Source organism: Bos grunniens, chromosome 9 (genome assembly GCF_055505025.1).
Source record: "Bos grunniens cultivar Pamir isolate PY7600 chromosome 9, Bosgru_T2T1.0, whole genome shotgun sequence".
In the NCBI taxonomy this organism is placed as follows: domain Eukaryota; kingdom Metazoa; phylum Chordata; class Mammalia; order Artiodactyla; family Bovidae; genus Bos; species Bos grunniens.
The window spans coordinates 51,219,697-51,246,228 of record NC_141173.1 but is presented as its reverse complement, the minus strand read 5'-3'; the positions used below and the strand labels follow the sequence as shown (position 1 = coordinate 51,246,228).

At 38.0% G+C, this 26,532-nt stretch overlaps 3 protein-coding genes and 1 long non-coding RNA gene across 28 annotated transcripts in view; 2 read left to right on the top strand and 2 right to left on the bottom strand.

Annotated features, from left to right (window-relative positions):
- Positions 1-6,997, bottom strand: part of USP45 (ubiquitin specific peptidase 45) — a 58,929-nt gene extending 51,932 nt beyond the window's left edge. For 4 of the 9 annotated variants that reach the window (XR_015133063.1, XR_015133065.1, XM_086317585.1 and 1 more), the window contains exons 1-2: positions 6,879-6,997; positions 2,179-2,288 (exon numbers count right to left, since the gene is read on the bottom strand). Coding sequence is in view for 4 of the 9 variants with exons in the window: in XM_086317585.1 (XP_086173711.1) it covers positions 2,179-2,278 (100 nt within the window). In the remaining 5 variants the exon portion in view is untranslated. Of the gene's footprint in view, positions 1-2,178; positions 2,289-4,858; positions 4,898-6,878 lie in introns of those variants that run through there. The other 5 variants (XR_015133064.1, XR_015133067.1, XM_086317586.1 and 2 more) reach the window with 2 other exon arrangements.
- Positions 6,998-7,630: 633 nt separating this feature from the next.
- LOC147365946 (uncharacterized) lies at positions 7,631-8,340 on the top strand. The gene is made up of 2 exons (XR_015133079.1): positions 7,631-7,756; positions 8,152-8,340. It is a non-coding gene; the product is annotated as an uncharacterized LOC147365946 (long non-coding RNA).
- A 3,166-nt stretch (positions 8,341-11,506) lies between these two features.
- LOC147365945 (thiosulfate sulfurtransferase/rhodanese-like domain-containing protein 3) overlaps positions 11,507-26,532 on the top strand; it is a 27,457-nt gene continuing 12,431 nt past the window's right edge. For 2 of the 6 annotated variants that reach the window (XR_015133077.1, XM_086317604.1), the window contains exons 1-3: positions 11,507-11,603; positions 13,969-14,142; positions 14,240-14,399. Coding sequence is in view for 4 of the 6 variants with exons in the window: in XM_086317604.1 (XP_086173730.1) it covers positions 11,531-11,603; positions 13,969-14,142; positions 14,240-14,399 (407 nt within the window). In the remaining 2 variants the exon portion in view is untranslated. Of the gene's footprint in view, positions 11,604-13,968; positions 14,143-14,239; positions 14,400-14,707; positions 14,886-26,532 lie in introns of those variants that run through there. The other 4 variants (XR_015133078.1, XM_086317606.1, XM_086317603.1 and 1 more) reach the window with 3 other exon arrangements.
- CCNC (cyclin C) overlaps positions 19,691-26,532 on the bottom strand; it is a 25,847-nt gene continuing 19,005 nt past the window's right edge. For 8 of the 12 annotated variants that reach the window (XR_015133071.1, XR_015133070.1, XR_015133074.1 and 5 more), the window contains 3 exons: positions 23,530-23,609; positions 22,342-22,460; positions 19,691-20,898 (listed from right to left, as the gene is read on the bottom strand). Coding sequence is in view for 3 of the 12 variants with exons in the window: in XM_086317601.1 (XP_086173727.1) it covers positions 20,844-20,898; positions 22,342-22,460; positions 23,530-23,609 (254 nt within the window). In the remaining 9 variants the exon portion in view is untranslated. Of the gene's footprint in view, positions 21,513-22,341; positions 22,461-23,529; positions 23,610-26,532 lie in introns of all 12 variants that reach the window. The other 4 variants (XR_015133073.1, XR_015133076.1, XR_015133069.1 and 1 more) reach the window with 2 other exon arrangements.

Here is a 26,532-nt window from a genome sequence, read left to right as displayed (position 1 = left end):
GAATTGGCATAAAAGAAGTAATTCTGAAGTCCTTTGGTTGAACAGCAAAGATGCATGCCATTGAAAAAATGCATCTCTCTCTGTTTAGACAAAGACTGATAAAAAATGACCACACAAGAACTAGAAATGGTTTACCAAAAGTCATCACTTTTTGAGTTTTTATATTTTAAAATTCTAAGGGAAAAATCATTCCACACTCCTTTTGAATCATCTCTAGCATAAAATGTAGCCAAGGTACAACTTAACCGTCTCTGACTCTACAATTCAGACATACAAAACTGAAATTGTTAATGAATTCAGAGATAAGTGAATGCAAGATAAAAAGGTTCCAGGTTCTTCAATTAAACTTACTAGCTTTTAAATATCTCAACTGTATATACTTTTTATAAGTATAAACAAATTTAAAAGTCTGAGGTTTTCCTATAAGTGTTTAAACAGTATTTACTACCTTCTGTGAGGAGGGGAAATGTGAAAAATATCCTTCTACATTAATAAGTAAATTTCCTCAGTTTCCTGCAATTTGTTTAATCATATAATTGTCAAATTTTCATTTGACAAACAGGTCCTCTAGAGATTCCTGAATAAAAATATAAAAATGTATTAAAAGCAAATAGTTGTTTCACATTCATAAATCAAAAGCAATAATCAAAATCTTCACATTTTAAAAATATTAATAAAAATTTTACAAGGAGGGCTTCCAGCGTGCGAATGGTGACATAAAATCAACACTTCCCCTTTCTCCTCCCCAAAACTATCCAAGGGCAAAAAGAACAGAAAGCAGAAATGCAAACTTCATTCTCAGAGCAACCAGGACATAGCTGAAGCCCAAAGTCACAAATTAAATGGGAAGACTTCCACCTCAAAGCAGTGGAGATCAAACAGGAGTGCGCACAGAAGGAAGTGCAGAGAACACCGCAGCAGTGGATTCAGAGAACCACGCGTGCTTTGCGCTTACACAACAAAACCTACATCTCTGTGCTGCAACAACAGTGGCAGGAGCTCCCCTTTATCCAATTTTGTTTTCAGAAGAAATGAAAGAAGGGGATTTCTCATTCACTAAGTGAAAATAAGAAAGCAAGCCATAACGGCAGAGAACAGCCTTATTCCTACGGCAGTTGGAAAGAAGCGAGAGAATTTGGGTTCTGAAAAAGCCCAGGACTGAATAATCCTGGTAGTTGGAAAGAAGTAAAGGCTAACTGGGCTCAAACTCAACAGTTAGGTCTCAACAGTGCTCTGGCCCTCCTTCTTACACAAATATTCTAAACCAAACTGGCCCAAGAAAGGCAACTCTACATGAAAGAATAGGTAATCAAAGAAAATAAAAAAAAAAAACAAAAAAACAAAGAAAATCAAAGCTTGTGTGCTAAGATAGTAAGAAAAAGGAAGGAAGGAAAAGCAAAAATGGCAGCACTATCACTGCCATGAGAGGAAAACACACACAAAAAAGTGAACACTTGAGGCTCAAGTGGCAACACAAAGGGAAGGGACCAGAGAGTTCAGGAAAAATAAATAAAATGAAGGTAAAACCAAAAAGAAGATGAAAGAGACACTGCTGAACACACTAAAAAAAAATAAAAATGAACAGCAGACAAAAAGAAAAGGAAAACAGGAGTTTTAGAGGCTTTAAGAAAATACGGTAACTAGGGTAGATAGGCAAAAGAGTTATAAGAATAATCAAACCCCTGAAGAACACCGTATTAACAGAACAAATATTTAAAGACATAGTTCAGACTCCCTCAATTCAACAATCTGTCCTGAAACACTGTCCAAGTTAAAAACACTCAAAATGGAAATAACAGATTAAAAACATCTTTTTTAAATGGAGAACTGAACTGGTAAAGTCAGTAAGGAAAATCCTCAGAGGCTAAAACCCAAGGCATGAGGCTAAAGAGAAAGACAAACCAGGAAGCCCCTCAAGGTCATCAACCAACCTCACGGGCTTGAGGGCTCGGTTCTAATAGTCATGAGAAACAACAAGAGAAGATGCCAGTTCTAAGTTACTTTATAAAATAAACAAAATCTCAGCAAAAATGCCAACAGGGTATTTTGGAAATCGACAAGCTGATTTTGAAGTAATGCAGAAAATGGCTAAAATAAAGAGCAAAGGATTTATTCATTAAAAGCACATATGATTCGTCCTCTGAAACACTGTTCAGGATGCGAGACATCATAACTTACCAGCAACGTCATCTGACGAGTCTTCATCGTGAGGTATAGGAGGCCTTTTACTTCTCTTAGCTTTCTCAGGTGAAGCTTTGGATGGCTCTTTCACCCGCATCTGTTATTTACTGAAAAGATTGGGGGTTGGGGGGAAATACACATTAATCCTCAAAATTAAAAATTGTATGTATTTGACTTAATGCATATTAAAATGACTTCAAGTTTAACGAGCCTCGTAAATTAACAGAGGAGAAAGAGGGAAACATCAGCTGAAACTAAAGAAATTTTTATTATACCAACACACAAAGGCCACATTACATCTGACTTTAACCAACAGTTCCCTATATGTATGATGTCCAGGTGAATTAAAAAAAAATAAACTTTATGCCACCTCTGACTCCTGTGCTCGCCTCGCCCTTTCTCTTTTTTCACCAGCTAGGAAACAGTGGGAGCTGGAAAAGCCTCAACAAGCCAGGGATGGATGCCAAGTGCCAAGCACAGTACAGACACCCTTCCTGCACTGTACGACCCAGTGGACTACAGAGAGAGAAATACATTTCCCACTTTTTAAGCTCTTGCCTTTTTTGTGTGTTTTTTCCCCATTTTTTAGTTATGAAAAATTTAAAACTATCACACAAGTTGAAACAGCAGTATAACGAACACCATAGACTATCTAGAGTCCACATCTGGAACATTCTGCCATATCTGTTTTATCTAAATATCAATGTTTATATAGACATATATCTACACATGTATGTGAGTACATCCTTTTTTGCTGAACTATTTAGAAGTTGCAGACAACATATATTCCTTAAGGAGATTCTCCTATACAGTCACATCATTATTTCTAAGAAAATTAAGAGTAATTCCCTAATATCATATCTTATCATATTCTAATTTCTTCAGCTAACCCAAAACGTCTGCTTTTTTGAATAATGATTCAATTGGTTACAGCAGTATCTTAAATCGACAGCTGTTCTTCCTGCAAGAAATGGGAGAATAGTGTTTCACCTCCCTAAGACCCTGGCTTTTTTAAGAGATCAGGACAGTGCATATGAGTCACATTGGAGAGCCTCTCAAAGTGTGGATTTTGATTCAAGTCTAGCACAGGACCTGAGAGTCTGCCTGTCTAAAAAGTTCCCAGCAGGAAGCCACTGCTGGGGTCCACAGACCACACTTTCAACAGCAAAGTTGTATAATGTCTCACACAGAATTTAATTTTTTGTTCATGCTGTTATTTACCTCTAAATATATTTTTAAGAAATCTCTTATATTTCATAAAAATTCAAAGTTAATTCTAAAGGTTTTAGGTAGAAGTTAATGCATTTTTTAAAAACCACTATATCCCTGGTAGCTCAGCTGGTAAAGAATCTGTCTGCAATGCAAGAGACCCCAGTTCGATTCTTGGGTCAGGAAGTTCCCCTGGAGAAGGAAGAGGCTACCCACTCCAGTATTCATGGGCTTCCCTGATGGGAATCCACCTGCAATGCTAGAGACCTGGGTTCAATCCCTGGATTGGGAAGATCCCCTGCAGGAGGGCACAGCAACCCACTCCAGTATTCTTGCCTGGAGAATCCCCAAGGACAGAGGGCGTCTGGAGGGCTACAGTCCACGGGGATCGCAGAGTTGGACAAAACTGAGCAACTAAGCACACACATATCCTAAATCCTACCTAATATCATGGTGCTACCTGGCTAAGCTATACTGTAATTTTTGTGGTTGTGTATATGCTTTGGTTGATCAAGGTAGAACAATCACTCAATTCAATAATAAATTCTGAATCCTGATTTAGTTGTACCAAGTTCCACATAAGGAAGCTTTTGAGTTTACCATTTTAAAAGCCATTTCCTTAGGCCCAAGGGTCATCACTATTGAACAACACTGCAATAAATTAATGCCTTCAAGGTTACAGAGATGAAGAAGGCCTCCAAGTTTCTGACCACTTCATTTCTTTCTGCCTTCACCCTCCAGACTACTTCATTAACTTATGGCTACATTTCAACCTCACAAAATCACTAATTCAAGTATTCCATTCTCTGACCACAACTTCAAATTCTGCCAGCTTGCTTGATCAGCCACTCCTATTCTCTTTTAATGCCCAGGTTGAGAAGAGGCTACATCTCAACAAGCCCTTAGCAGGGAAGGGAGAAAGAGAAGCAGAAAATCTAGCGCTGGTTCTTCAAGCTTTACTTGCAAATGGTGCAAGTCTGCTTATGTTTTACGGGCAAGTCATATAGCCACATTTAATTTCAAATAGACATCGTGGGGAAAGGGAGGGGTGAGGGTAAGGGCAGGTGTACAAAGAATACAACCTTATCATGTACCTAGCAAGAACAGAATATGTGTACACAGCCTAATGGCTACTATGTCACCCCACTAACAATCTCAATCCTAGATGAGCCAATTAACCACGTTCTCCATGACAGTATCCAAAGAGGCTGGAGAAAAAGTCTTGTACGAAAGGCGACTGGGTCTACTAAATTAACAACCACAACTGCAAACAGATCAAGACATCCCATTATCTACTACAACTTCTGGTCAACTTATTACACAGCAATCTGAAATTGTTTTCACTCTCCCAATCTCCAACTCCTCTCCCTACTCTTTCAAATATCATCTGGTCTTCTACTTTACTGACAGAAAGGACACAAAAGAGATTGCAAATCAGATATTTCCACCCTTAAACTTACACACTTACCATTGTAATTATTGTTACAACTATTGTAACTTGATGTCCTGAAAAAGAGATGGGCATGACTAAGAGCATCCAAGAAATATGGTCCATAAGAAACTGGTCATATTTTTACACCCCCCCACACAGCTAAACTTGAAACTTCCAATGGTGGCTCAGATGGTAAAGAATCTGCCTGCAATTTAAGAGACCCAGGTTCAATCCCTGAGTGGGGAAGATCTCCTGGAGAAGGAAATGGCAACCCACTCCAGTATTTCTGCCTGGAGAATCCCACGGACAGAGGAGTCTGGCAGACTACTGTCCTTGGGATTGCAGAGTCAGACATGACTGAGCAACTAACATGTGCACACACAGGTAAACTCTTGATAAAGACGAGCATTAATACATAGCTAATCCTGGCAGAGGAACCAAAAGAACCAGATACTTAGAATCTATAAAAGACTTATGCCTTTTCTCAAAAACACTGACTCAAATGTGGCAATGTAGTCAATTTCCAGTGATTTTTCTGACACATGCAATATGTCTAAAAATAGAGTCATTTTGGACAGTAACCTACTATTAAGCAGTCACTCATCTGTATAGCTTTCTTTTTCAATTCCCCGTTCACGTAAAAAGAGACAAAATTAAAGTCCAATTATTACAAAAAATTCCAATTATTAGAGCTTCACATATTGCATATCATCAATAATGTGTCTGGGGAGTTCGAGATCACTCTCACATGTGGAGATTTACTGCAAGGACTCACAAGACCTAGCATAGAGGTGTACTCACGGCTAACGTTTATTGCAGCAATGTAGTGTGAACACACAGACTAGCATAATGAAAAACACACAGGTGAAGTCTAGAGCAATCCAAATGCAGGCTTCCTTACCATTCTCTCCCTCCCAAGACTGGTCAAATACCCTACATCCTTCCCCCAATAAGTAATGTCTGTGCAACGTTTCTGCTCACAGAAGCCCATTACACACTCACGGGTGCAGGATTTTTATGGGCCTAGTAACTTCTGGATAAACCATGTCTTACAGAATAAACCATATTGTTCCCAGGCAAGCCAAGCAAGGGCTAACCTTGCAAGCAGACCTTTTTAAGGACAGCAGTCTCAGGCCTGCTATGTTAAGTCTTTTCAGCACAAATAAATTATGGCCATTTTTCTCAGGTGGTTTCCTAATAAAACTTTCCAACTTCCAACTTCTGCATTACCCTAATATCTGTCCATAATGTAGGATGTGCAACTAAACTGTTTATAAGTTGTTTTTTTTTTTTTTTTTTAAGGCCATGCATGTAGAAGCCCATATTCTCAAGAAAGAAAAAAAAAATTATTTTCCTACTCTTGGGCCATTATTTTCTGCAAGGGTGCGAGGGGAGAGAAGAAAGGGACAAAAATTCTTTCAGAGGTTTAAAAGGGTACCAGGCTCAAAAAGATGACCAGCACTCACTTTTTCGTGCATCACACTCGGTTCTAAGGACTTCAATGATATTAACCCACTTCATTCTCCCAACCACCAATCACTTTATGAGGTAGGTTGCTATTATTTCCCCCATTTTACACTTGAAGAAAGACAGCCAGGCGTTAGGTGATTTGCACAGGCCAAGAGCCAGTAAGTGGTGGATGGTGATCTGGACCCAGGCAGTCCATCTCCAGGGTTCCTAATACTACACGATGCTTCCAGAAGACCTTGGTAAGACACGCTTTCTCTGGTCTCTAACAAAAACATCCCAAATTCCCGAAAAGAAAATGCGCCGCGAGGCTGAACGCGGAAGGGCGGCCGGAAGGTTGCTGGGTCGCCGCCCCGCTAGGTCAAGGTGAGGCGGCCCCGTCCCGCCTCCCCGGCTCCTCCCGCTGCCGCCCCGACACCCTGCCGGTTCCGCCACTCTTTCATGGCCCTCGGTGACCGCCTGGAGCCCCCAAGGACCGAGAAAGGCGGGGAGAGGGTTCTCTCCCAAGCCCTTCAAGCCACAAAGGGCCAGGGTTACATAAACGAAGTTGGACAAAATGAGGCAATCCAGCACCGGACCCGCAACTCACCCTGACAGGCCGAGCAGCCGCGTCCACAACCCCATCAGACTGCGCCTGCGCAGCTGCCCCTCCCGTCGGCAGGGGCAGGGCCTCGTGTGCCCGCCCCAATGTCCGGACAAGTTGGGACCGCCCCTCGCGTGGCGGCTTACCCGGAGGTGGGCGTGGACACCCGGCTCTGCTGGCTGCAGTCGCAACTGCTTCCCGTACTTACACAGGAGTAGGTAGACCCCAGCTAATCTTAGGGTAACCTAAATAGACTCCTAATTGGATCCCGATAGAGCTTGGAGTTTGCCCACCTCCCGAGTTCTCGGAGTGGGGTTTAAGTCCCACTTGTGGCTGGACACCCTGCCCAGACTGCCTCCGACTTCCGTGCTGTTAAGTCACATCTGACATCATACGTTTTCTTGCCTTTTTTCATTATTGTTGCTTTACCTGCCGTTCTTTTTTATTTGAAAATTTCCTGACCTATACCTAAACCTCTTTGAAGCTCGATTATTCAAAGTGTTTGCACTTTGCATATGTTTAGTAAAAGTAGTTGGTTGAAAAATATTTTGTTTGAATGATATAGCAAACATCCACCCTAGTTATGGATAAATGCTACGAGACATTTCGTAATGTCTTTAGATTCGTAATCTTTAGCAGTTCTTGAGACAAGGGACAGATGTGGGCTTATGGAGAGAGTCTTGGATTACGAGTTAAAAGTTACTACAAATAAACCCCCCCCAAAACTGATTTTCTCTTTTAAAAACTTTGGTTCATTTCTTAAGAAATAGTTTAAATTATTTACAATTATTTACACATAGAGAACTTGGCAAAGGAAGTTATTAGACTTTGGCATTCTGTGTATGGAAACCATTCATTCAACAAATACAACTGAATACAAATATGTGAGTCATTGTGCTAAGTATTGGGGTACATAATCATGTATTAGGGTAGGGAATCATGTATTCCCCTAGGGAAAAAGAAAATACTCCACAAATAAGCCCAGGTTGTGTTGTAATTTTAAAGTAAAAAATGTCTGCTTCATAAATGATTTAACATTGGATTGGAAACAGAACATGGAGGAAAAAAGGACATGAAAATGAGCAAATCTAAATAATTTGAATACTAAATTGCATTATAGGGGCTTCCCTGATAGCTCAGTGGTAAAGAATCTGCCTGCCAATAAAAGAGATATTGGTTCTATCCCTGATCAGAGAAGCTCCAACGTGCCACAGAGCAACTAAGCACCTTGAACTAACCACAACTAACCACAACTATTGAACCTGTGCTTTTTAACCAGGAGCAGCTTGAACCAGAACCCGATGTGCCCTAGAGCCCCTGCTTGGCAGCAAGAGAAGACACCTCAATGAGAAACCCACTAACCCCAACTAAAGAGTAGCCCTGGCTCACTGCAAGAGAAAAGCCACAGCAACAAAGACTCAGCACAGCCAAAATTAAAAATAAATAAATAAAGGACACTATAATCAAAGGAGTTTTTTAAATATATCATGTACTGGAATCCCATTTACCAGGAAAAAAGGAGGGGACTGAATCAGAATATGAAATTTTAAGTTCTCTCTCATAAAAAGAAACTTATGAATTATGCAAATCATGATACAATACTTAAATTTTTCTTGAAAATGATGAATTTCCAAAGTTATTTTGATTTCCAGCAGATATACCCAAATCTCCAGAGACTGCAATTTCCATTTCAAAATTTACATGAGTTAAGGGAAATTGTCTAACAGATTTTGTTTCTGATGTTCTTCAAATTATTTATCTTTTCAGTTAAAGTGAAATTTATTATTCGATGGATGCTTCAAAGGAGGGAAATTATTTTTAAATAATACCTAGTAAGTATACTTTTATTGCTATTGTCAAGACATTATGGAAAAAAAAAAAGACATTATGACAAAACATCAAACAGAAACATAAGTGTGCTTAAGGTCAGCTGTATATACATTTCAAATAATGTTAAATATCTTAATATTACCATCATTGTTGTCTGGAAATGTATGGAGTACTTTGCTAAGCTATAGGCTATACATATATTAAGCTTTTATCATGTGTTTTAAGAGGTACATTCTTTATTATAAAAGTAATACATGAGAGTTTGGTATAACGTTCTTCATCTTTTCTGCCTTTCCACATTCCCATTCTCTTCCTCAGAGGTAACATTTCCTCTCCTCTATTTGCTGTTTCTTGTGTATAGTTTCAGGAATTGTCTTTGCACATGATATGCATTTGTACTACATTTTTATATGATTACCATTTGTTAAAAGAGATCATGGTCAGGTTAGATTACGGTCTACCTTCTATTCTACAACTTGATTTTTCTTTTTCACTTGATTATATATTTTGAACTTATCACCATACTAACCTTATTCTTTTTACTGGTTGTTTAAAATTCCACTGGATGCATCTTTTTTTCCCAATCAGCCCCCTCTTGGTGTACATTTATCTGTGAGTACTTGTGCAGGTATTTTCAATAAGTGATTGGCAGTGAAAATGCTGCATCAAAAGAAGTTTTGACAGAAACTCTTGAAAAAAATGTTGCATGAAAGGCAATAAATTTCCTAATTCTTCATTGAATTATCTAAAATGTGGGGGCTTGATGTGGATTTAGAAAGAAATGGAAAAAGTGCTAAGTCTCTTAAGAATCCCCTCCTTTCCAATTGTCTTTCACCTGCATTGTGGCAAAAAATAGAATGAGTTGTTTGAGAATGAATGATTGATATCAACTCAGCACTAGTAGACCTCTCCCAGAAAAGTTACGTGATTTCTCTCCCTTGCATCCCACTTTAAGCCTTACTTTCTTCCCTCAAACTAACTCTGAACGAAGAACTTGGGACATTTATTCAAGGAGCAATGATCAGTACTTCTGTTTGACAAGATCTTTTTGCTCTAAGCCTCTTAAATAAACTAAGTTTGGCACTCTGCTGGTTACAGAAGGACAAATTCATCTCTTCAGGAAAAAAATAAAAAAAACACAGAAAAATATTTCTCAAATAAATAGCCATGAACACTTGAAAAAGAATTGTTTAGTAATAAATGCTCTTGCAAAAGTATAAATTAGATTAAATGTGACTCATTGAAGTACATCGTTTTCATATCTGTGTCCATTCTACTTGTGGTTTATGATGGGGATCCTACAGAGAGTACTTGAATCTACAGTATTTAATGATATCTTAGTTCAAAGTCAGTCCACAAAGTAGATTTCACAGAGACTACGGTTAAACTCCAAATGACTTGGAAAAAACATAATTGTAAGTGATGTCATTGGTATAGAAATCTGAAGTGGTTTTATTATTAAAGTATTAAAACTGAATAATTTAAAACTACACCCTTCATGAAATTATTCATTGGATTCATACTTTAATAATGCCAGTTGGAAGCTTATTTTTAAAATTTTCACTGTGAATCAATTTGCAGTTAATATGGCTTTCATTATCCTTGGGAAACAAAATTGAGAATAAAAATAAGGTAATAAACCAAGTTGAAAACAAATTTAAAACAAGGTAATAAACTTTATCTAACAGGCTTAATATGCTCTCCCCACAACTACATACAATGTGTTCTAATTCCAAGAACCTATTATTATATTAGCTTACACGGCAAAAAGATTTTGCACATATGATTAAGATTATCCCAATGGTCTCACTGTAATCAAAGTTCCTTGTGAAAGAGAGGCAAAAAGGTTAGGAGAAGTGGACGTGACAACAAAAGCAGAGATCAGAGTCAGAGAGAGATGTGAAGATGACAAACTGCTGGCTTTGAAGATGGAGAAAGGGAAAAATAGCCAAGGAATTCAGGCAACCTTCAGTAGATGTAAAAGTTAAGTACAGAAATGCTCCCCTTCAGAAGGACCTTCAGATTTGCTGACACCTTCAGACCTTCAGAAGGACCTTCAGAAGGACCACAGACTTGCTGACACCTTAATTTTCACCAAGTGACTTCTGACCTATAAAACTGTACATAATAAAATTGTGTTTAGTCAATAAATTTGATAATTGTTACATTAGCAATTGCAAACTAACACACTTAGTTCAGTTCAGTCACTCAGTCTTGTCCTACTCTTTGCAGTCCCAAGGACTGCAGCACACCAGGCTTCCCGGGCCATCACCAACTCCCAGAGTTTGCTCAAACCAATGTCCATCAAGTCGGTGATGCCATCCAACCATCCAACACATTCATGTTATCATCAAATATAGTCAACTATCATCATGAGTGAGGGAAAGGTGAGATTATCTTAATACTGACATCAGTTGGAGTCAGCTATGGGAGTTAAGAGTGATTCTTAGCAAAGTGTCCATGTATTAAAGTTTGCTTTAATCCAATACATAAGAATCCTTGTTTTGAAGTAAACCGGAGGAATTTCTTACTTTATACCTTTAAATATTGCCTTCTATTTTCTTTTCACTTTTAAACTTTGCCTCTCCTTAAAAAAAAAATAATTAAAATTAAAAAAAAAAAAAGCCCATACCTCAGTTTCTTCCCAACCCTCAGTTTCTTTCCCATTAATATTTTAAATTTTAAAACAGGGCACGTTTCTGTTCGCGATTACTCCTAGTGGCACTACCGGGTTCGGCCAGCGCCTAGTTGGAGGGCGCTCGAGAGCCCGGCACCGCTCGCCGCGCGGCCGGAAGTGAAGGAGCAGGAGAACGAAGTGGTTAGCAGCGATGGTGCTGCAGCGCCTGCTGCCCTGGAGTACTTGCCGGACGATCTTCGGGTCTGCGGAGGCTGTGCTCTGGGGTGAGTTCAGTGGTCCCCGAGGAAAGGGAGGACGCCTAACCACGAGCCCCTGGGAAAGGATGGCGTTCGTGACCGTGTTTGCTTCTTTAAGGCTTCCAGTTAAAAGTCAGACCCAGTACACTTGAGCCCTGGGAATGTAACACCCACTTAGAGTCCTTGTTTCTTCAGATTCCGGGCTACTGGGGTCTGGGGTTGCTCTCGGCAGACGCAGAGAGGTAAACATGACTTCAGGGGGCTCTCGTGGGAACAGTTAGAAAGCTTTGGTGCTTGACTTGAGCAATGAAGGTCAATTCGCGACTCAGGGAAATGAGCCGAGTGGCCAGTTCCTGCCATGGAGAGTGGCAATGAGAAGCCGTCTTGCGAGTTTTACTTGTGACCCACTAGAGAGCAGCACTCACGGGTTGATCAAACCCAGATACCTCGTTCGGCCTGTAATAGTACCACAACTGGCCGAACAGAAGCCAGAGAAGCGAAGGTGGTTAGTGGAAGAGGTGGTCTAGAACTCAGAGCAGACCTCCTGTCCCTTATCTCTGTTTAATATGCTGCCTCTCCTTTAGCAACAACTTTTGTGGATAAAGATATAGGGGCGCCAGTGTAACACTTCCCCGCCCCAGTTATTCCCTGATAACTCGGTACAGCCTGTGTAGTTGAAGATGTGTCATTCATACAAATTCTGTTATTTGGTTTTACCTTTAGTCTGCAATCATTTATTGAGCTCCTAATCTGACAGACATCCTTCTGGGATACAGTTTACTTCACCAGTTGGGGGTGAAGGTGAAAGTAGCTCAGTCATGTCTGACTCTGTGACCCCATGGGTCCATGGAATTCTCCAGGCCAGAATACTGGAGTAGGTACCTTTCCCTTGTCCAGGGGATCTTCCCAACCCAGGGATTAAACCTAGGTCTCTAGCATTGCAGGAAAATTCTTTACCATCTGAGCCACCAGGGAAGCCCATTTGGGGGTAAGACAGACACAAATAAACCATCACCATACACAACCCAGTCAAGTGAGACTGCATTGGAAAGGATGGAGTTGGAGGTGTTAGAGAAAAGGTGCCTGTTTCATTTTTTAAAAAATACTTGTAATACATGATTATATTCATTAAACAATAAAGCAAAAATTATATTAAAACAAATAAAGCACACTCCTTTATATACTCTCCCCAGATAGGAGTATACCTATATAAATGTATGTGCTTCCCAGGTGGCTCAGCAGTAAAAAAAATCTGCCTGCCAAGCAAGAGATAAGGGTTAAATCCCTGGGTCTGGAAGATCCCCCAGAGTAGGAAATGTTAATCTGGGTATTCTTGCCTGGGAAATCCCACGGACTGAGTAGCCTGGTGGGCTACAGTCAACGGGGTCACAAGACTCGGATATGACTTAGCAACTAAACAACAAATCTGTGTGTGTGCACACTCAGTTATGCCTGACTTTTTGTGACACCATGGACTGTAACTCACTAGTCTCCTCTGTCCATGGAATTTTCTACACAAGAATACTGGAGTGGGTGGCCATTTCCTTCTCCAGGAATCTTCCCAACCCAGGGATCATGTGTCTCTTGCATGTCCTGCATTGGCAGGCAGGTTCTTTACCAGCTGAGCCACTGGGGAATATTTAATATATAGTGTGATCTTCTGCACTTACTCTTCTGTAATTTTTTTTCTCACTTAGGTATTCAGAAGCTTAGGTATTCATGGCAGTACATAAAACTCTTTTAACCACTGCATATATCCCATAACTATGAATTACCCTAAAGCTAGTCCCTTATTGATGGATATTTTAGTTTCCAATTTCTTTGCTATTATTAAAAGTTCTTCAAAAATTATCATTGTACACGCTTCTTTTTGTATATGTACACCCTTCTTTGTGTATAAGTATTTTACGGGAATGGATACATAGAAGTGGAAGTGTTTGATCAAAGGGGAAGTGGTAAGTGACATTTAACAGGGTTGTAAAGGAGGCTTAGAGTGCCTGGTAGAGACGAGAGAGAAAGGTGTTCCCTTCAGAAGGAACAATGTGCATAAATCATGAAGGAAAGGTGGAGAGAGATTATTGTGTACTGTATAGATTATTTAAACCTCACAGCAACTCTAAAAGTTAAATAATATTATTTGATTTTACTCTCCCAGAGAGTTTAAGTAATCTGCCCAGGGTCACAGAGCTAAATGGGCAGGCCAGGATTTGAACCTTGATTTATCTGACTCTAAAACCCCTGTTCTTTCCACTATGAAAATGAAACTTTATATAAGAAGTCAAAAGATTGATATGGTGAGCTGACTTGAACATGAGGAAAACTCCTTTGACTTACTCTTTCCAGATATTAATAACAGTGTCATTTTGAAGATAGCTAATTTTATTCTTTCCAGGTTTGAAGTCAATAAAAAGAAGCTGCCTCAATTTTTGTACTGCTATTTGTGAAGGTGTCACTTATAAGGAACTTAAAAACCTCCTGAAGTCTAAAAAAATTATGTTAATTGATGTTAGAGAGCCATGGGAAATTTATGAGTCTGGAAAAATCCCTGGGTCTGTCAATATACCATGTAAGTGATGTGTTTTAACCTGATTTGTTAGGAAAACATACATCCACTAATTGACTGTATCTAAAATTTAAATGAAATTCTTAACATTTTCTTTCAGTGGATGATGTAGGTGAAGCTCTACAGATGAACCCAAAGGACTTCAAAGAGAAGTACAAAGAAGTAAAGCCATCCAAATCTGACAGTCTAGTGTTTTCTTGTTTAGCTGGAGTGAGAAGCAAGGTGGCTATGGTCACAGCAATATCTCTGGGCTTTAACAAGTAAGTAGCTTAAGGATAAAAATGGGTTTAGGATATGTACTGCAGTGTTTCATAGGCATATTTTTATTGGTCTACTGAAGAATTTTATACTTACTATATTAACAGAAGTATAGAGTACAGATTATTATCGACTGGCTGTACTTTTCATTCTATGATCCTTTAAATATGCTTCAAGTGTAAATATTATGGTGAAAAGTCAATGCACTGCTAAATCTCTAAAGTCATCTTATCTCTAAAGTTCCTGTGAACCTTGTGCTGTAAAGCAGGAAAAATGGTTACAGCACTAATTATTTGATGTATGTTTTTAGTGCTCAACACTATGCTGGAGGATGGAAGGAATGGGCAACCTATGAACTTTCAGAGAAGAAACAAGGAAATTGATTTTTGGAATATAAGCTGACCCTTTCCTTGTGTACATGCAGCCCAGAATAGTGGAATAGGCAAAAGAATAAAAATGTAGCCCTGGAACCACTGGTTAATGGGAAAGGGAGTTTGTATATGTCAATTATTTTTTGTTGAATCTTTTTCTCACCTATAAATGGGGAATACCACCTCCCCCAGCCTATTTCCAAAGGCTAATGATGATTAAGGTAATGTATGTGACTCACCATGTAAACATAAAGGCTTCTAAAGTAAAGGGATTCTAAAATTAATTTTTAAATATTTTAGTAGTATTCAATCAGTTCAGTCGCTCAGTCGTGTCCAACTCTTTGTGACCCCATGAATCACAGCACGCCAGGCCTCCCTGTCCATCACCAACTCCTGGAGTTCACTCAGACTCACGTCCATTGAGTCAATGATGCCATCCAGCCATCTCACCCTCTGTCGTCCCCTTCTCCTCCTGCCCCCAATCCCTCCCAGCATCAGAGTCTTTTCCAGTGAGTCAACTCTTCTCATGAGGTGGCCAAAGTACTGGAGTTTCAGCTTTAGCATCATTCCTTCCAAAGAAATCCCAGGGCTGATCTCCTTCAGAATGGACTGGTTGGGTCTCCTTGCAGTCCAAGGGACTCTCAAGAGTCTTCTCCAACACCACAGTTCAAAAGCATCAATTGTTTGGTGCTCAGCTTTCTTCACAGTCCAACTCTCACATCCATACACGACCACTGGAAAAACCATTGCCTTGATGAGACGGACCTTTGTTGGCAAAGTAATGTCTCTGCTTTTGAATATGCTTTCTAGGTTGGTCATAACTTTCCTTCCAAGGAGTAAGCGTCTTTTAATTTCATGGCTGCAGTCACCATCTGCCGTGATTTTGGAGACCAAAAAAATAAAGTCTGACACTGTTTCCCCATCTATTTCCCATGAAGTGATGGGACCAGATGCCATGATCTTCGTTTTCTGAATGTTGAGCTTTAAGTATATTCCAAAATACCCGGTTACTTGTATTACTTAATCATAATGTGTGACCAGGTGTTCAGCATAGCTTCTATACTCTTCATCAAAGAGGCTATGAGCTAGACCAGTAGATTACCAAACAGACTTAACCTTAAAATACCAAGAATCTGGGATGAAAACTAGGTGAAATATGAACAATGAAAATATATTAACAATATGCAAAGACTTATGGCACTATGACCAACATGGTAGTGATACAATTTGGAATCTAAAAAGGTAATATGATCTATAGAGATAGTAATCAGAACAGTGGTTGCCTCCATTGAGGATAAGAGATTAACTAGAAAAACAAGGAGGAAAATTTCTAGGGTGATGGAAGCACTTTCTATCTTGATTGAGGTGCTGGGACACAGATATAATCATTTGCCAAAACTCACTGAAGCAAACATTTTTAAACTGTAACTATCTGTAATTATATCTCAATTAAAAATAATGAAAATATTAGAAGAAAGTTTAAATGCAAATGATTCCCACTAGCATGAGTATATTCCTTTAGAATGTTAGGTCTTATACTTGTTCATATACTGGTGAGTGGTAAAACAACTTTGTGCTTTCTTCCATCTGTCTCTTCAGACCCATCTGTTTTTAGTCTCATTTATATAGTCACTCAGAACATGCAAGGCCTGGAAAGTAAACTGTAAAGACCTGGTTTTTGTCCTAAATAATTTATTAAGCTATTGGAGAATCTGGGGGTAGAGATGTGATGTTATCACCTTGAACTTCTATTTCTGACACATCAGTCTAGTTTCTAGCAGAGCAAACTCCCTACAAGAACTAGAAAAGATGGAAAATACATGTAATACACACACACACAGATACACTTTTCAATGTTGGCTCATCCTCCTCAGCTTTCCTTCTCCCCAGATCATGACTCTTCAAATCCTTGCTGCCTTTAAGCAAATTATATAAACAAATATTACTAGGGCATATATATTAACAAAGTGAGGATATTAAGAGCCACAAGCTCACAGAGAAGAAAAACTATAGAGAGTGAACTGCAGTTGAACTACTTGACCCAACAAGGAATAGGTAAATACGTCAGGGTAAAGAGTCTGCATAAACATACCAGGCTTTTAGTTAAAACCCCTACTCCCAGAAGGCAAAAAATATTCAAATAGAAAGGAAATACTACAGAACACAAAATTATCTGTGTATACTTAATATATACTGAATATAAGTTTAACAACATTTATGCAGTTTACCTGGGAGGATGATGGGAGTAGAAGTCCCAGGCAGGGTGGTGGTGGGGTAGATGGGAGTTGGAATGGAGAATAGGAGGTATGCAGGAAAAATTAAATCTTCAATAGTAGGAAGTTGCAATGATATTTACAACTGAAAAAAATTAAAAGAAACTGGAGGGTAAGCAGAGCAGGCAGTAAAGTGAAGTGTTTAAGAGCCTGGGCCTTGGAGTCCACTGCCCAAATTTTAATAAAAATCTAATCCAAGCTCGCTGGGAGAAATATCAATAACCTCAGATATGCAGATGATACCACCCTTATGGCAGAAAGCAAAGAAGAACTAAAGAGCTCCTTGATGAAAGTGAAAGAGGAGTGTGAAAAAGTTGGCTTAAAACTCAACATTCAGAAAACTAGGATCATGGCATCTGGTCCCATCACTTCATGGCAAATAGATGGGAAAACAATAAAAACAGTTACACACTTAACTTTTGGGGCTCCACAATCACCACAGATGGTGACTGCAGCCATGAAATTAAAAGATGCTTACTCCTTGGGAGGAAAGTTATGACCAACCTAGACAGCATATTAATAAGCAGAGACATTACTTTGACAGCAAAGGTCCGTCTAGTCAAAGCTATGGTTTTTCCAGTAGTCATGCATGGATGTGAGAGTTGGACTACAAAGAAAGCTGAGTGCTGAAGAACTGATGCTTTTGAACTGTGGTGTTGGAGAAGACTCTTCAATGTCCCTTGGACTGCAAGGAGATCCAACCAGTCCATCCTAAAGGAAATCAGTCCTGAATATTCACTGGAAGGATTGATGATGAAGCTGAAACTCCAGTATTTGGCCACCTGATTTGAAGAAGTGACTCACTGGAAAAGGCCCTGATGCTAGGAAAGACTGAAGGCGAGAGAAGGGGACGACAGAGGATGAGATGGCTGGATGGCATCACCTACTCAATTTTTGGGGACATGAGTTTGAGTAAACTCTGGAAGTGGCGATGGACAGGGAGGCCTAGCATGCTGCAGTCCATGGGGTCGCAAAGAGTTGGACACGAGTGAGGACCTGAACTGAACTAAATCCAATCTCTTGACTTGTGATTAGGTAAATTATTTAACTTTCTGTTCCTGAGGACAAGAACATCTCTGAAAAGACTGCCTGAGAATTAAATGACTTCATAAGGTAGAGAGCTTAGAATATACTTGTTACATAGTAAGTAAGTGCTCAATAAATGCGATAAGCATGTTACTTGAAAATGTGGAAGTAACACAACAGCAAAGAAATGACTATAAGTTGCTCTGAGAGCAGGAATAAAAAGCAGAGAAAATGGAACTGGATCTGACATTTTCCTTATGTCTTATGGCAACACTGTCCAAAAGAATTATGATGCAAGCCATTATGTGATTTTTAATTTGCTTACATTTAAAAAGAGATAAAAGAGGTGAAATTAATCTTAATATTTGTATTTACTCCTAGGTATCTAAAAAATCATTATAAACATATAATCATTATAAACAAATTTGATATCTTACATTCTTTTGTACCGAGTATTAAAATTCAACATATATAGCACATTTCAATTCAGACTAGCCACATTTTGAGTGTTCAGTAGCCACACGTGGCTAGCGGCTGTCTTACTAAATAATGCAGCCTACGCTAATACTTAACAATACACATCCTCGATGGCTGCTAAATAAAGGAAGAGACAACCAGCCATTATATGCCTCCTGAGGGAAAATATCCATACTTTATACAGTAGTTTATAAAGAAAAAAAGAAAAATTGAGCCCGAACCTGATCAAGCTTTTGCATTCCATTACCAATATATAGAAATACAGAGAAAAGAACATGTTAAGTAGCACCTCAAAGATACAATCAGCAAAGTACATATGGTGGGAAATTCTTAGTGAACAAGCAAACCAAAATGGGGAACTTCTGAAATGAAATAAAGGAAGAATCCAAGAATTTTAAAAGATTTATCAATGAATTACACATATGGTCTATATTTAGATCCTAAGTAGAATTATTTAATAATTTTTATGATATTAAGGAAACAACTAAAAATATAAACGCTAGATATTTGATTATTACAAAATTATTTTGACAAATTCTCTTCTAGGTATTTTACTCTTAGGGTTACATACTAAGAAAATTATGGACAAAATATTTTGGATTTGCTTCAAAATAATATGCATATTGAAGGAAGTGGTGGGAGTTTAAAATGAAATTGGCCATGAGTTGACAGGTATTGAGGCTCATTATAACATTTTATCTACTCTTATTTATGTTTTTTACATTTTCTACTTAAGAGGTTGAAAATAAAAGTACCAGGCATATGTATTTTCAAACTAAAAACTTTTTAGAAATATAGGTAGGCTTAAAAAAAAATTAGGGTTAAATCAATGATTGTGATATATATAATCATTCTGCCCTTCCAACCCAAGCCCAATCTTAATTCCTTCAGACCTGAGGAGAGCTTTTTTTTCTTATTTCATAATCCTAGGAGACCAATGTTTATCAATGGTACTGACTTTATAATCTTTTTCCAGCTTATGTGATACTCTCCACAAGGAAGCAGAATTCTAAGTCTGTTTATAAACTATATGAAATTACTACTTGATAAACCATAGAAGGCTTTAATACTTATCCAAAGGAAGAAAGACTCCAAAAACAACAGAAAGAAGAGTCAAAAAAGATAAATTCAAGACACTAGCCAATATAGCTGGAGAATGTATTTTTATTCTTGTAGTTTTATACTAGGAAGTCAACATTTAATAATCCATTATTCACAATTGAATTATAAAAATTTTTAATCCTTAAATTGTACATCAATATCCTATGACTCCAAATTTTATCACTCTCCTTCAAGTCTGAAGAAAACGATCATGTAATTTAGTAACTTCTACAGACAGCAAAGTCCCACTGATATAACATTTAGTCTGAAGTCCTACACTCAGATAAGAATTAAGAACAGCCAGTATCTAACTGGCCTGAAACCTGACTGTGTTCCTGGCTCAGGATTCCTGTAGTAAATCTGTAAGTCCACACTAAGACACAAAAATAAACTAGAGTGTGTACATCATATAAAAACTTCACAGTAAAAATAACAAAAATGTTACCAAATTTCAACCATATTACAGTTTTCATCCAATTAGCTTTCAAAATGCCTGATTAACTGAATTAAATGCACGTTTTTTAAATGTTTGCCCAGCATTTCAAAATGGTTATGGAGTATAACTTTTAAAATGTCAAAGTATGCTGTACATATTGCACTTTTCTGCTAGGCTGGGCTAGTATCCTCCATGGCAAGATACCAAAACTACTGAATAAAATACACTTTAAAATCATAGGTAATTGATTCATTTCCCTGAAATCATCATCATCACCAACACCTTCCAGGATTTTGTAAGATTTGATTCCTTAAATACAATTTTAAAGTTTAACTTAAGGAGGGAAAAAAAAAAAAGACCCTCATATATTTGACTTATTTCCTTTTTTTGGTCATTCAGTGACCAAAGAGAATTTTAAACAAATTATGTTTCATGTTTTCTGGCTTAATAAAAAGTTAAAATTTCTATTATCCAAATTAAGAAAAATTATACTAATCAGAAGCTATTAATTTTCAAAAGTCTGTATGTCTGTCTGTAGGTCCTCTTAGAACCTTTCCAAACTTTCATAAACAATAGATTTTAATCAATTATGTATTAGAATCAAATTAGGTAAGGAAAACATTTTGCAAAAATAAAATCACTTCCCAATATGCTTGACAGAAACAAGCTATTCATTTTCATTTGTGTTCCACTGAAGACATTACTGAAATCTGTCCAATGGTTTATTTCCAACTGGTCCACTATGAAATTCTTCGGAATGTTTTAAGATTGGCTGTAGCTAGAGTTCTGACTTCCATTTGGACCCTGCTCTCCTTCACTGTTCAAGTGGGGAAGAAAGAGATTTTACACCAATTAAAAGACTCATTTTCAAAACCCTAGTAAGGCTACTAATTTTTAAAGTTATTCTTTGCTATAGGCTCTACAAAACAAAGACATTTCCAATCATAAGATACAGATGTGGAAAAATTAAAATCCAGAAGACTACATTTGGTTTTATGTTTTTATTCTTATGTAACTTGGTGCCCTCATACATATAGCAAGCATTCTGGAAGTTAGTGTCCATACACACTCAAAAATTTAAATTAGGGTATTTTGTTGTCATTACAGGTATCACTCAACATAGAGATTCTTCTAGACAAATTTCCTATGAAATTAAATTATACATGGAAAATCTTATTCCTACTAATAATAAAAATCAAGAAGTGTTCTTCCAAAAAATCATTGTCCAAAAGCATAATAAAACCATACGTGAATACAGCAAACCTTTAAAAGTCAGAAAGAAATATGGTAATTTCCTGGAAAGCACTGAATATTTAAACACTGAAACTGAAAATACCAGTAACTGTGGCAATAGGATAACTGCCTTATCTTGTCCATCAGCATCTTGCAGCTTCAGGCCCTGCAACTAGTGAAGAATCACTCAGGGAATTTCTGCAAAAAATGCATCCAAAGGCAGCTGTTTGAATGGCTGCTTTAAACAGCTCCTTGTAAAAGTATTAATTTTTCCAAATGGTAACCTTAACATACCAGATCTACAAATCAATCTTAACGTTATATAACTTATTTATTTTTCTTGATAAATGATTAAGATGGGTAGTTTCCCTTCTGACCTTTTCCCCCTAAACGAAATGATCTGATGTACATTGACAGCTGAGAACCACTGAACGTAAATGAATAGATCCAGTTAAAAAACAATAAAACACATAAAAAACCCCACCACAACAAAAAAACCCTTTTAGCACAAGTAACTCATACTTAGCAAAATTATGTTATTATGTGCAATGGATCTCTGAGTCACTCGAAAGTCAAAATTATTTATCTTTACAGTATCAGATCAATCATCTAAGTTTTTGAAAAATGATACTGAACTTTATCAACAGGGTAACAGCCACTACTGGGGGGAAAAAAGATGACACAGAGTGAAACTGACATGGAACTACTACAAAATTCTTTATCCCTGAATTTTAGATGGACTTGCCTATCTCTGTTCTGTTTAAACTTATGTAAGTATATAGCCATATGTTGAGGGATACCTGTAATAGACCTGCCATTATATCAAGAAAAGTTACTTAACAGATGATCAGATTAATGTATTTTTTAAAATGAGATGTCTTCAAAATATTAAGTCACAAAAAAACATGTATCATGAAGTTTTAGAAGACATTTTATAAAAACAAAATAGCATACTCTTATTAAAAATATGATAATGCCTATGATATATATAATTAAATAAAAGCAATAATTAAACTCTACAAAGTACCTGTTTGGAGGAGGTTTTGGTTTCGGCATCTTACTAAGAATAGTTGCCATCTCTTTTCTCTCATCAAAATTTTTCCATTGCTCATACAACTTTAAAATAACCCTGATTATTTCCAAAATCTAGAAGAAAATATTTGAAAAGTTCTCAGTGGCAATATCAAGCAACATTTGGTATATAAAGACCACACATCACATCCTAGACATCATTTAGGAAACAGTGAAAAGACAGTCTCTATCCTTCAGATTAGGTTAGTCAATCCCAGTAAATGTGAAAGCACATGTATGCTAGGTCTTATCCTTATCCATCTCTGCAGTTGGTTTCCTTCTATCTACTGATATCTTAAACCAAAACAAAACAGTGAGGTACGAGGAACAAAAGTCTAAATCATTAAAAAGAATACCACTATAGAGCATGTGTGTTCTCCGTCATATCCAATTCTTTGCCACCCAATGGACTGTAACCTGCCAGGCTCCTATGTCCATGGGATTCTCCAAGCAAGCATACTGGAGTGGGTTGCCATTTCCTTCTCCAGGGGATCTTCCTGACCCAGGGATCGAACCAGTGTCTCCTGCATTGGCAGGCAGATTTCTTACTACTGAGCCACCTGGGAAGTGCTACCACTACAAAGTACACTCCTCTAAAATCATTGTTTCAAAAAATTTAATGAGAGGTAGTGCACAAAAGATTTTGATTCTCTACTAACTACTCTATACGTGAATTAAGGTACTCAAAAACCAGCAGCTACAAATCTATCAAGTCCAGTTTCCAAATTAGATCTTTTTTTTTTCCCCTGAGTAAATCTATCCCTGGACTGATTCTAGAACACTTCAGCAAAAAAAGGTAGAAAAAAGGGCAACAATCCAATGTCAGGAGATAGGTTGTGTTACTGGAGTTCAGAGTAGTATTACAGTAGTCACTAGGTAGCTTTTAAAACAATTTTGGCAATTAGAGACTGCTTTGCAACCTCTAAGTTTACCATTGTATGTAATCCTAAACTGAAGAGAAATATAACCTAAATGGTCAAAATCAATTCTTCTTGCCAACGTATTTCTTAACATTTTTTTTTTTAACCAAGAAGTACTCACTGCCTGGCTGACATCATGAAATTTTAGGCACATGGTAAATAAATACAACATTAACTTCAAAATGTTCAAGTTTATATTCAGTTAAGGGAATTCTAAAGATTACCTTCTCCATATCCACAGAAAGCTCAGCAAACCACTGTCTGGCATCTTTCTGCTGTACAACACAGGCTACATGCAGGCAAGCTGGAGAGAAAATGAGACACAAATTACATGTTTAATTGCACATGGAATTTATGGAGTCACAAAGATATTCATTCACTTATGTGTATTTTATTATATTCTTTTTAAAAATTATACAGATTCATATAATTTATGAATTATATGACCATCCCATCAATTTAATCTTACAGGGAGGAAAAATTACTGGGTGATATATATATAATTTTTTTTTTAAGGTTTTTGACATCTGCTCCTCATGGTGAGCATGAGGTGAGCTAGTCATGGTGCAGTTGCCTTAAGGGTTAGGGCATGTCAGAGAGGAAAAAGTCCACTGAGAAAATTAGCACAGGGGAAGAATCCCTGAACAGCAGTACAAAGTAGTGGTCAAAATGCACCCAAAAGTCAGAGTGACAAAAAAACAAACCAGAAAAACCAGCCAATCTATGCAATGATAAATTTCAACACTACTCTGTTTTGGTATTTCAATTAAAAGCAGTGTTGCTTCTGCTTTTTCAAGTCATTAGCATATGATCAAGTTAGGTGAAAACTGGGCATTCTATACAGAATTTAGTGTTGTAATCCAACAGAGCGGAAGAAAAAAAAATGTAATGAACTATAACAATGTATTTATATACATTACTTACAATACAAACTAACAAAGATAATGAAAGAGCCCAAGGATGACAATCTACATCTTAACTTTGCCTACTATAATTTTTCCCAAGCAGCCTGCCTACCCTGATCCCACAGGCTTATTGTATTCCCTGGTCAGGGAATGTGACCATATGACTTTGTTAAGAGTGACATTCTAGGCAAAGAGTAACTCAAATGTGAAACAACATACTGGTTGCCCCAAGTTAAACAAAGTTACAAAGTAGGGCTTGTCCAAGATGAACTGAAAGGCCAAAGGTCAGAATTATAAAAATAGGTAATAAAAATACAGTGGAAAATGCCATTTCAGGGCATACACAGAGTATACTAGGGACAGAGACATCCTAAACAAAGACTCAGGTGATTCAGGGAGTACGAAGTTGAGGAGCATGTCACTAAAGAGATGATATCTAAGCTGAGTTTTTACAAAAGGTAGAAGTGGAGCAGACAGTGACAGGTATATAAATGCTAAAACAAAGCTATGGATTTTATCCAGAAATTGGGATCAAACTACCAACATCCACTGGATCATCGAAAAAGCAAGAGAGTTCTAGAAAAACATCTATTTCTGCTTTATTGACTATGCCAAAGCCTTTGACTGTGTGGATCACAACAAACTGTGGAAAATTCTGAAAGAAATGGGAATACCAGACCACCTGAACTGCCTCTTGAGAAACCTATATGCAGATCAGGAAGCAACAGTTAGAACTGGACAAGGAACAACAGACTGGTTCCGAATAGGGAAAGGAGTACATCAAGGCTGTATACTGTCACCCTGCTTACTGAACTTATATGCAGAGTACATCATGAGAAACACTGGGCTGGATGAAGCACAAGCTGGAATCAAATTTGTCAGGAGAAATATCAATAACCTCAGATATGCAGATGATACCACCCTTATGGCAGAAAGTGAAGAACTAAAGAACCTCTTGATGAAAGTGAAAAGAGGAGAGTGAAAAAGTTGGCTTAAAACAACATTCAGAAAACTAAGATCATGGCATCTGGTCCCATCACTTCATGGCAAATAGATGGGAAAACAGTAGAAACAATGACAGACTTTATATTTTTGGGCTCCAAAATCACTGCAGATGGTGACTGCAGCCATGAAATTAAAAGATACTTGCTCCTTGGAAGAAAAGTTATGACCAACCTAGACAGCATATTAATAAGCAGACATTACTTTGACAACAAAGGTCCGTCTAGTCAAAGCTATGGTTTTTCCAGTAGTCATGTATGGATGAGAGTTGGGTCTACAAAGAAAGCTGAGCACTGAAGAACTGATGCTTTTAAACTGTGGTGTTGGAGAAGACTCTTGAGAGTCCCTTGGACTGCAAGGAGATCCAACCAGTCCATCCTAAAGGAAATCAGTCCTGAATATTCATTGGAAGGACTGATGATGAAGCTGAAACTCCAATACTTTGGCCACCTGATGCAAAGAACTGACTCATTCGAAAAGACTCTGATGCTGGGAAAGATTGAGGGCAGGAGGAGAAGGGGATGACAGAGGATGAGATGGTTGGATGGCATCACCAACTCAATGGACATGAATTTGAGTAAACTCTGGGAGTTGGCAATCGACAGGCAGGGCTGGCGTGCTACAGTCCATGGGGTCGCAAAGAGTCAGACACAACTAAGCGACTGAACTGAATTGAACTGGGAGAAGCACTTAAAGATTTAATTGGGGCACAAATTCTGCATTTTAAAAAGTTCTTTCCAGCTCAGATTCTAAATCTCAGCACTACTGACATTATGAACTGGACAATTCTTTAAGACTGCACTATGCAGTGCAGGATGCTTAGCGGCATCCCTGGCTTCTATCCACTAGAAGCCAGGAGCATCCCACCCCAGCTGTCATGACCAAAACCATCTCCAGACACTGCCACACATCCTGTGGGGAGAAACATCATCCCTGGTTGAGAACCTCTAGCCCTGCTCAAGTGTGGAGGACAGACTGGCTCATGAGAACAGGGATGCTGGAAGCCAATTAGTCAGGAAGGAGATAGCTGTAATAATCTGGATAAAAATGAGAAGATAGCTATGAGATTACTAAAGAGAGATACAACAGGTGTTGGTTACCAGCTAGAAGTAGGTTATCAAGGGAGATAAAAGAGCCTAACTACTGGGTTTCCAACTAACTAGTCCTATTCATCAACATAACAAAGACATTTAAAAGTATATTTTGGAGCAAACTGTTGAGTTCCGTCCTAATTAAGAGTCTGAGGGCCAGTGAGATGCCAAAGGAAGCTATCCAAAAGGCACAGATTGATATAAAGACCAGTTCAGGAGCACATCTTGG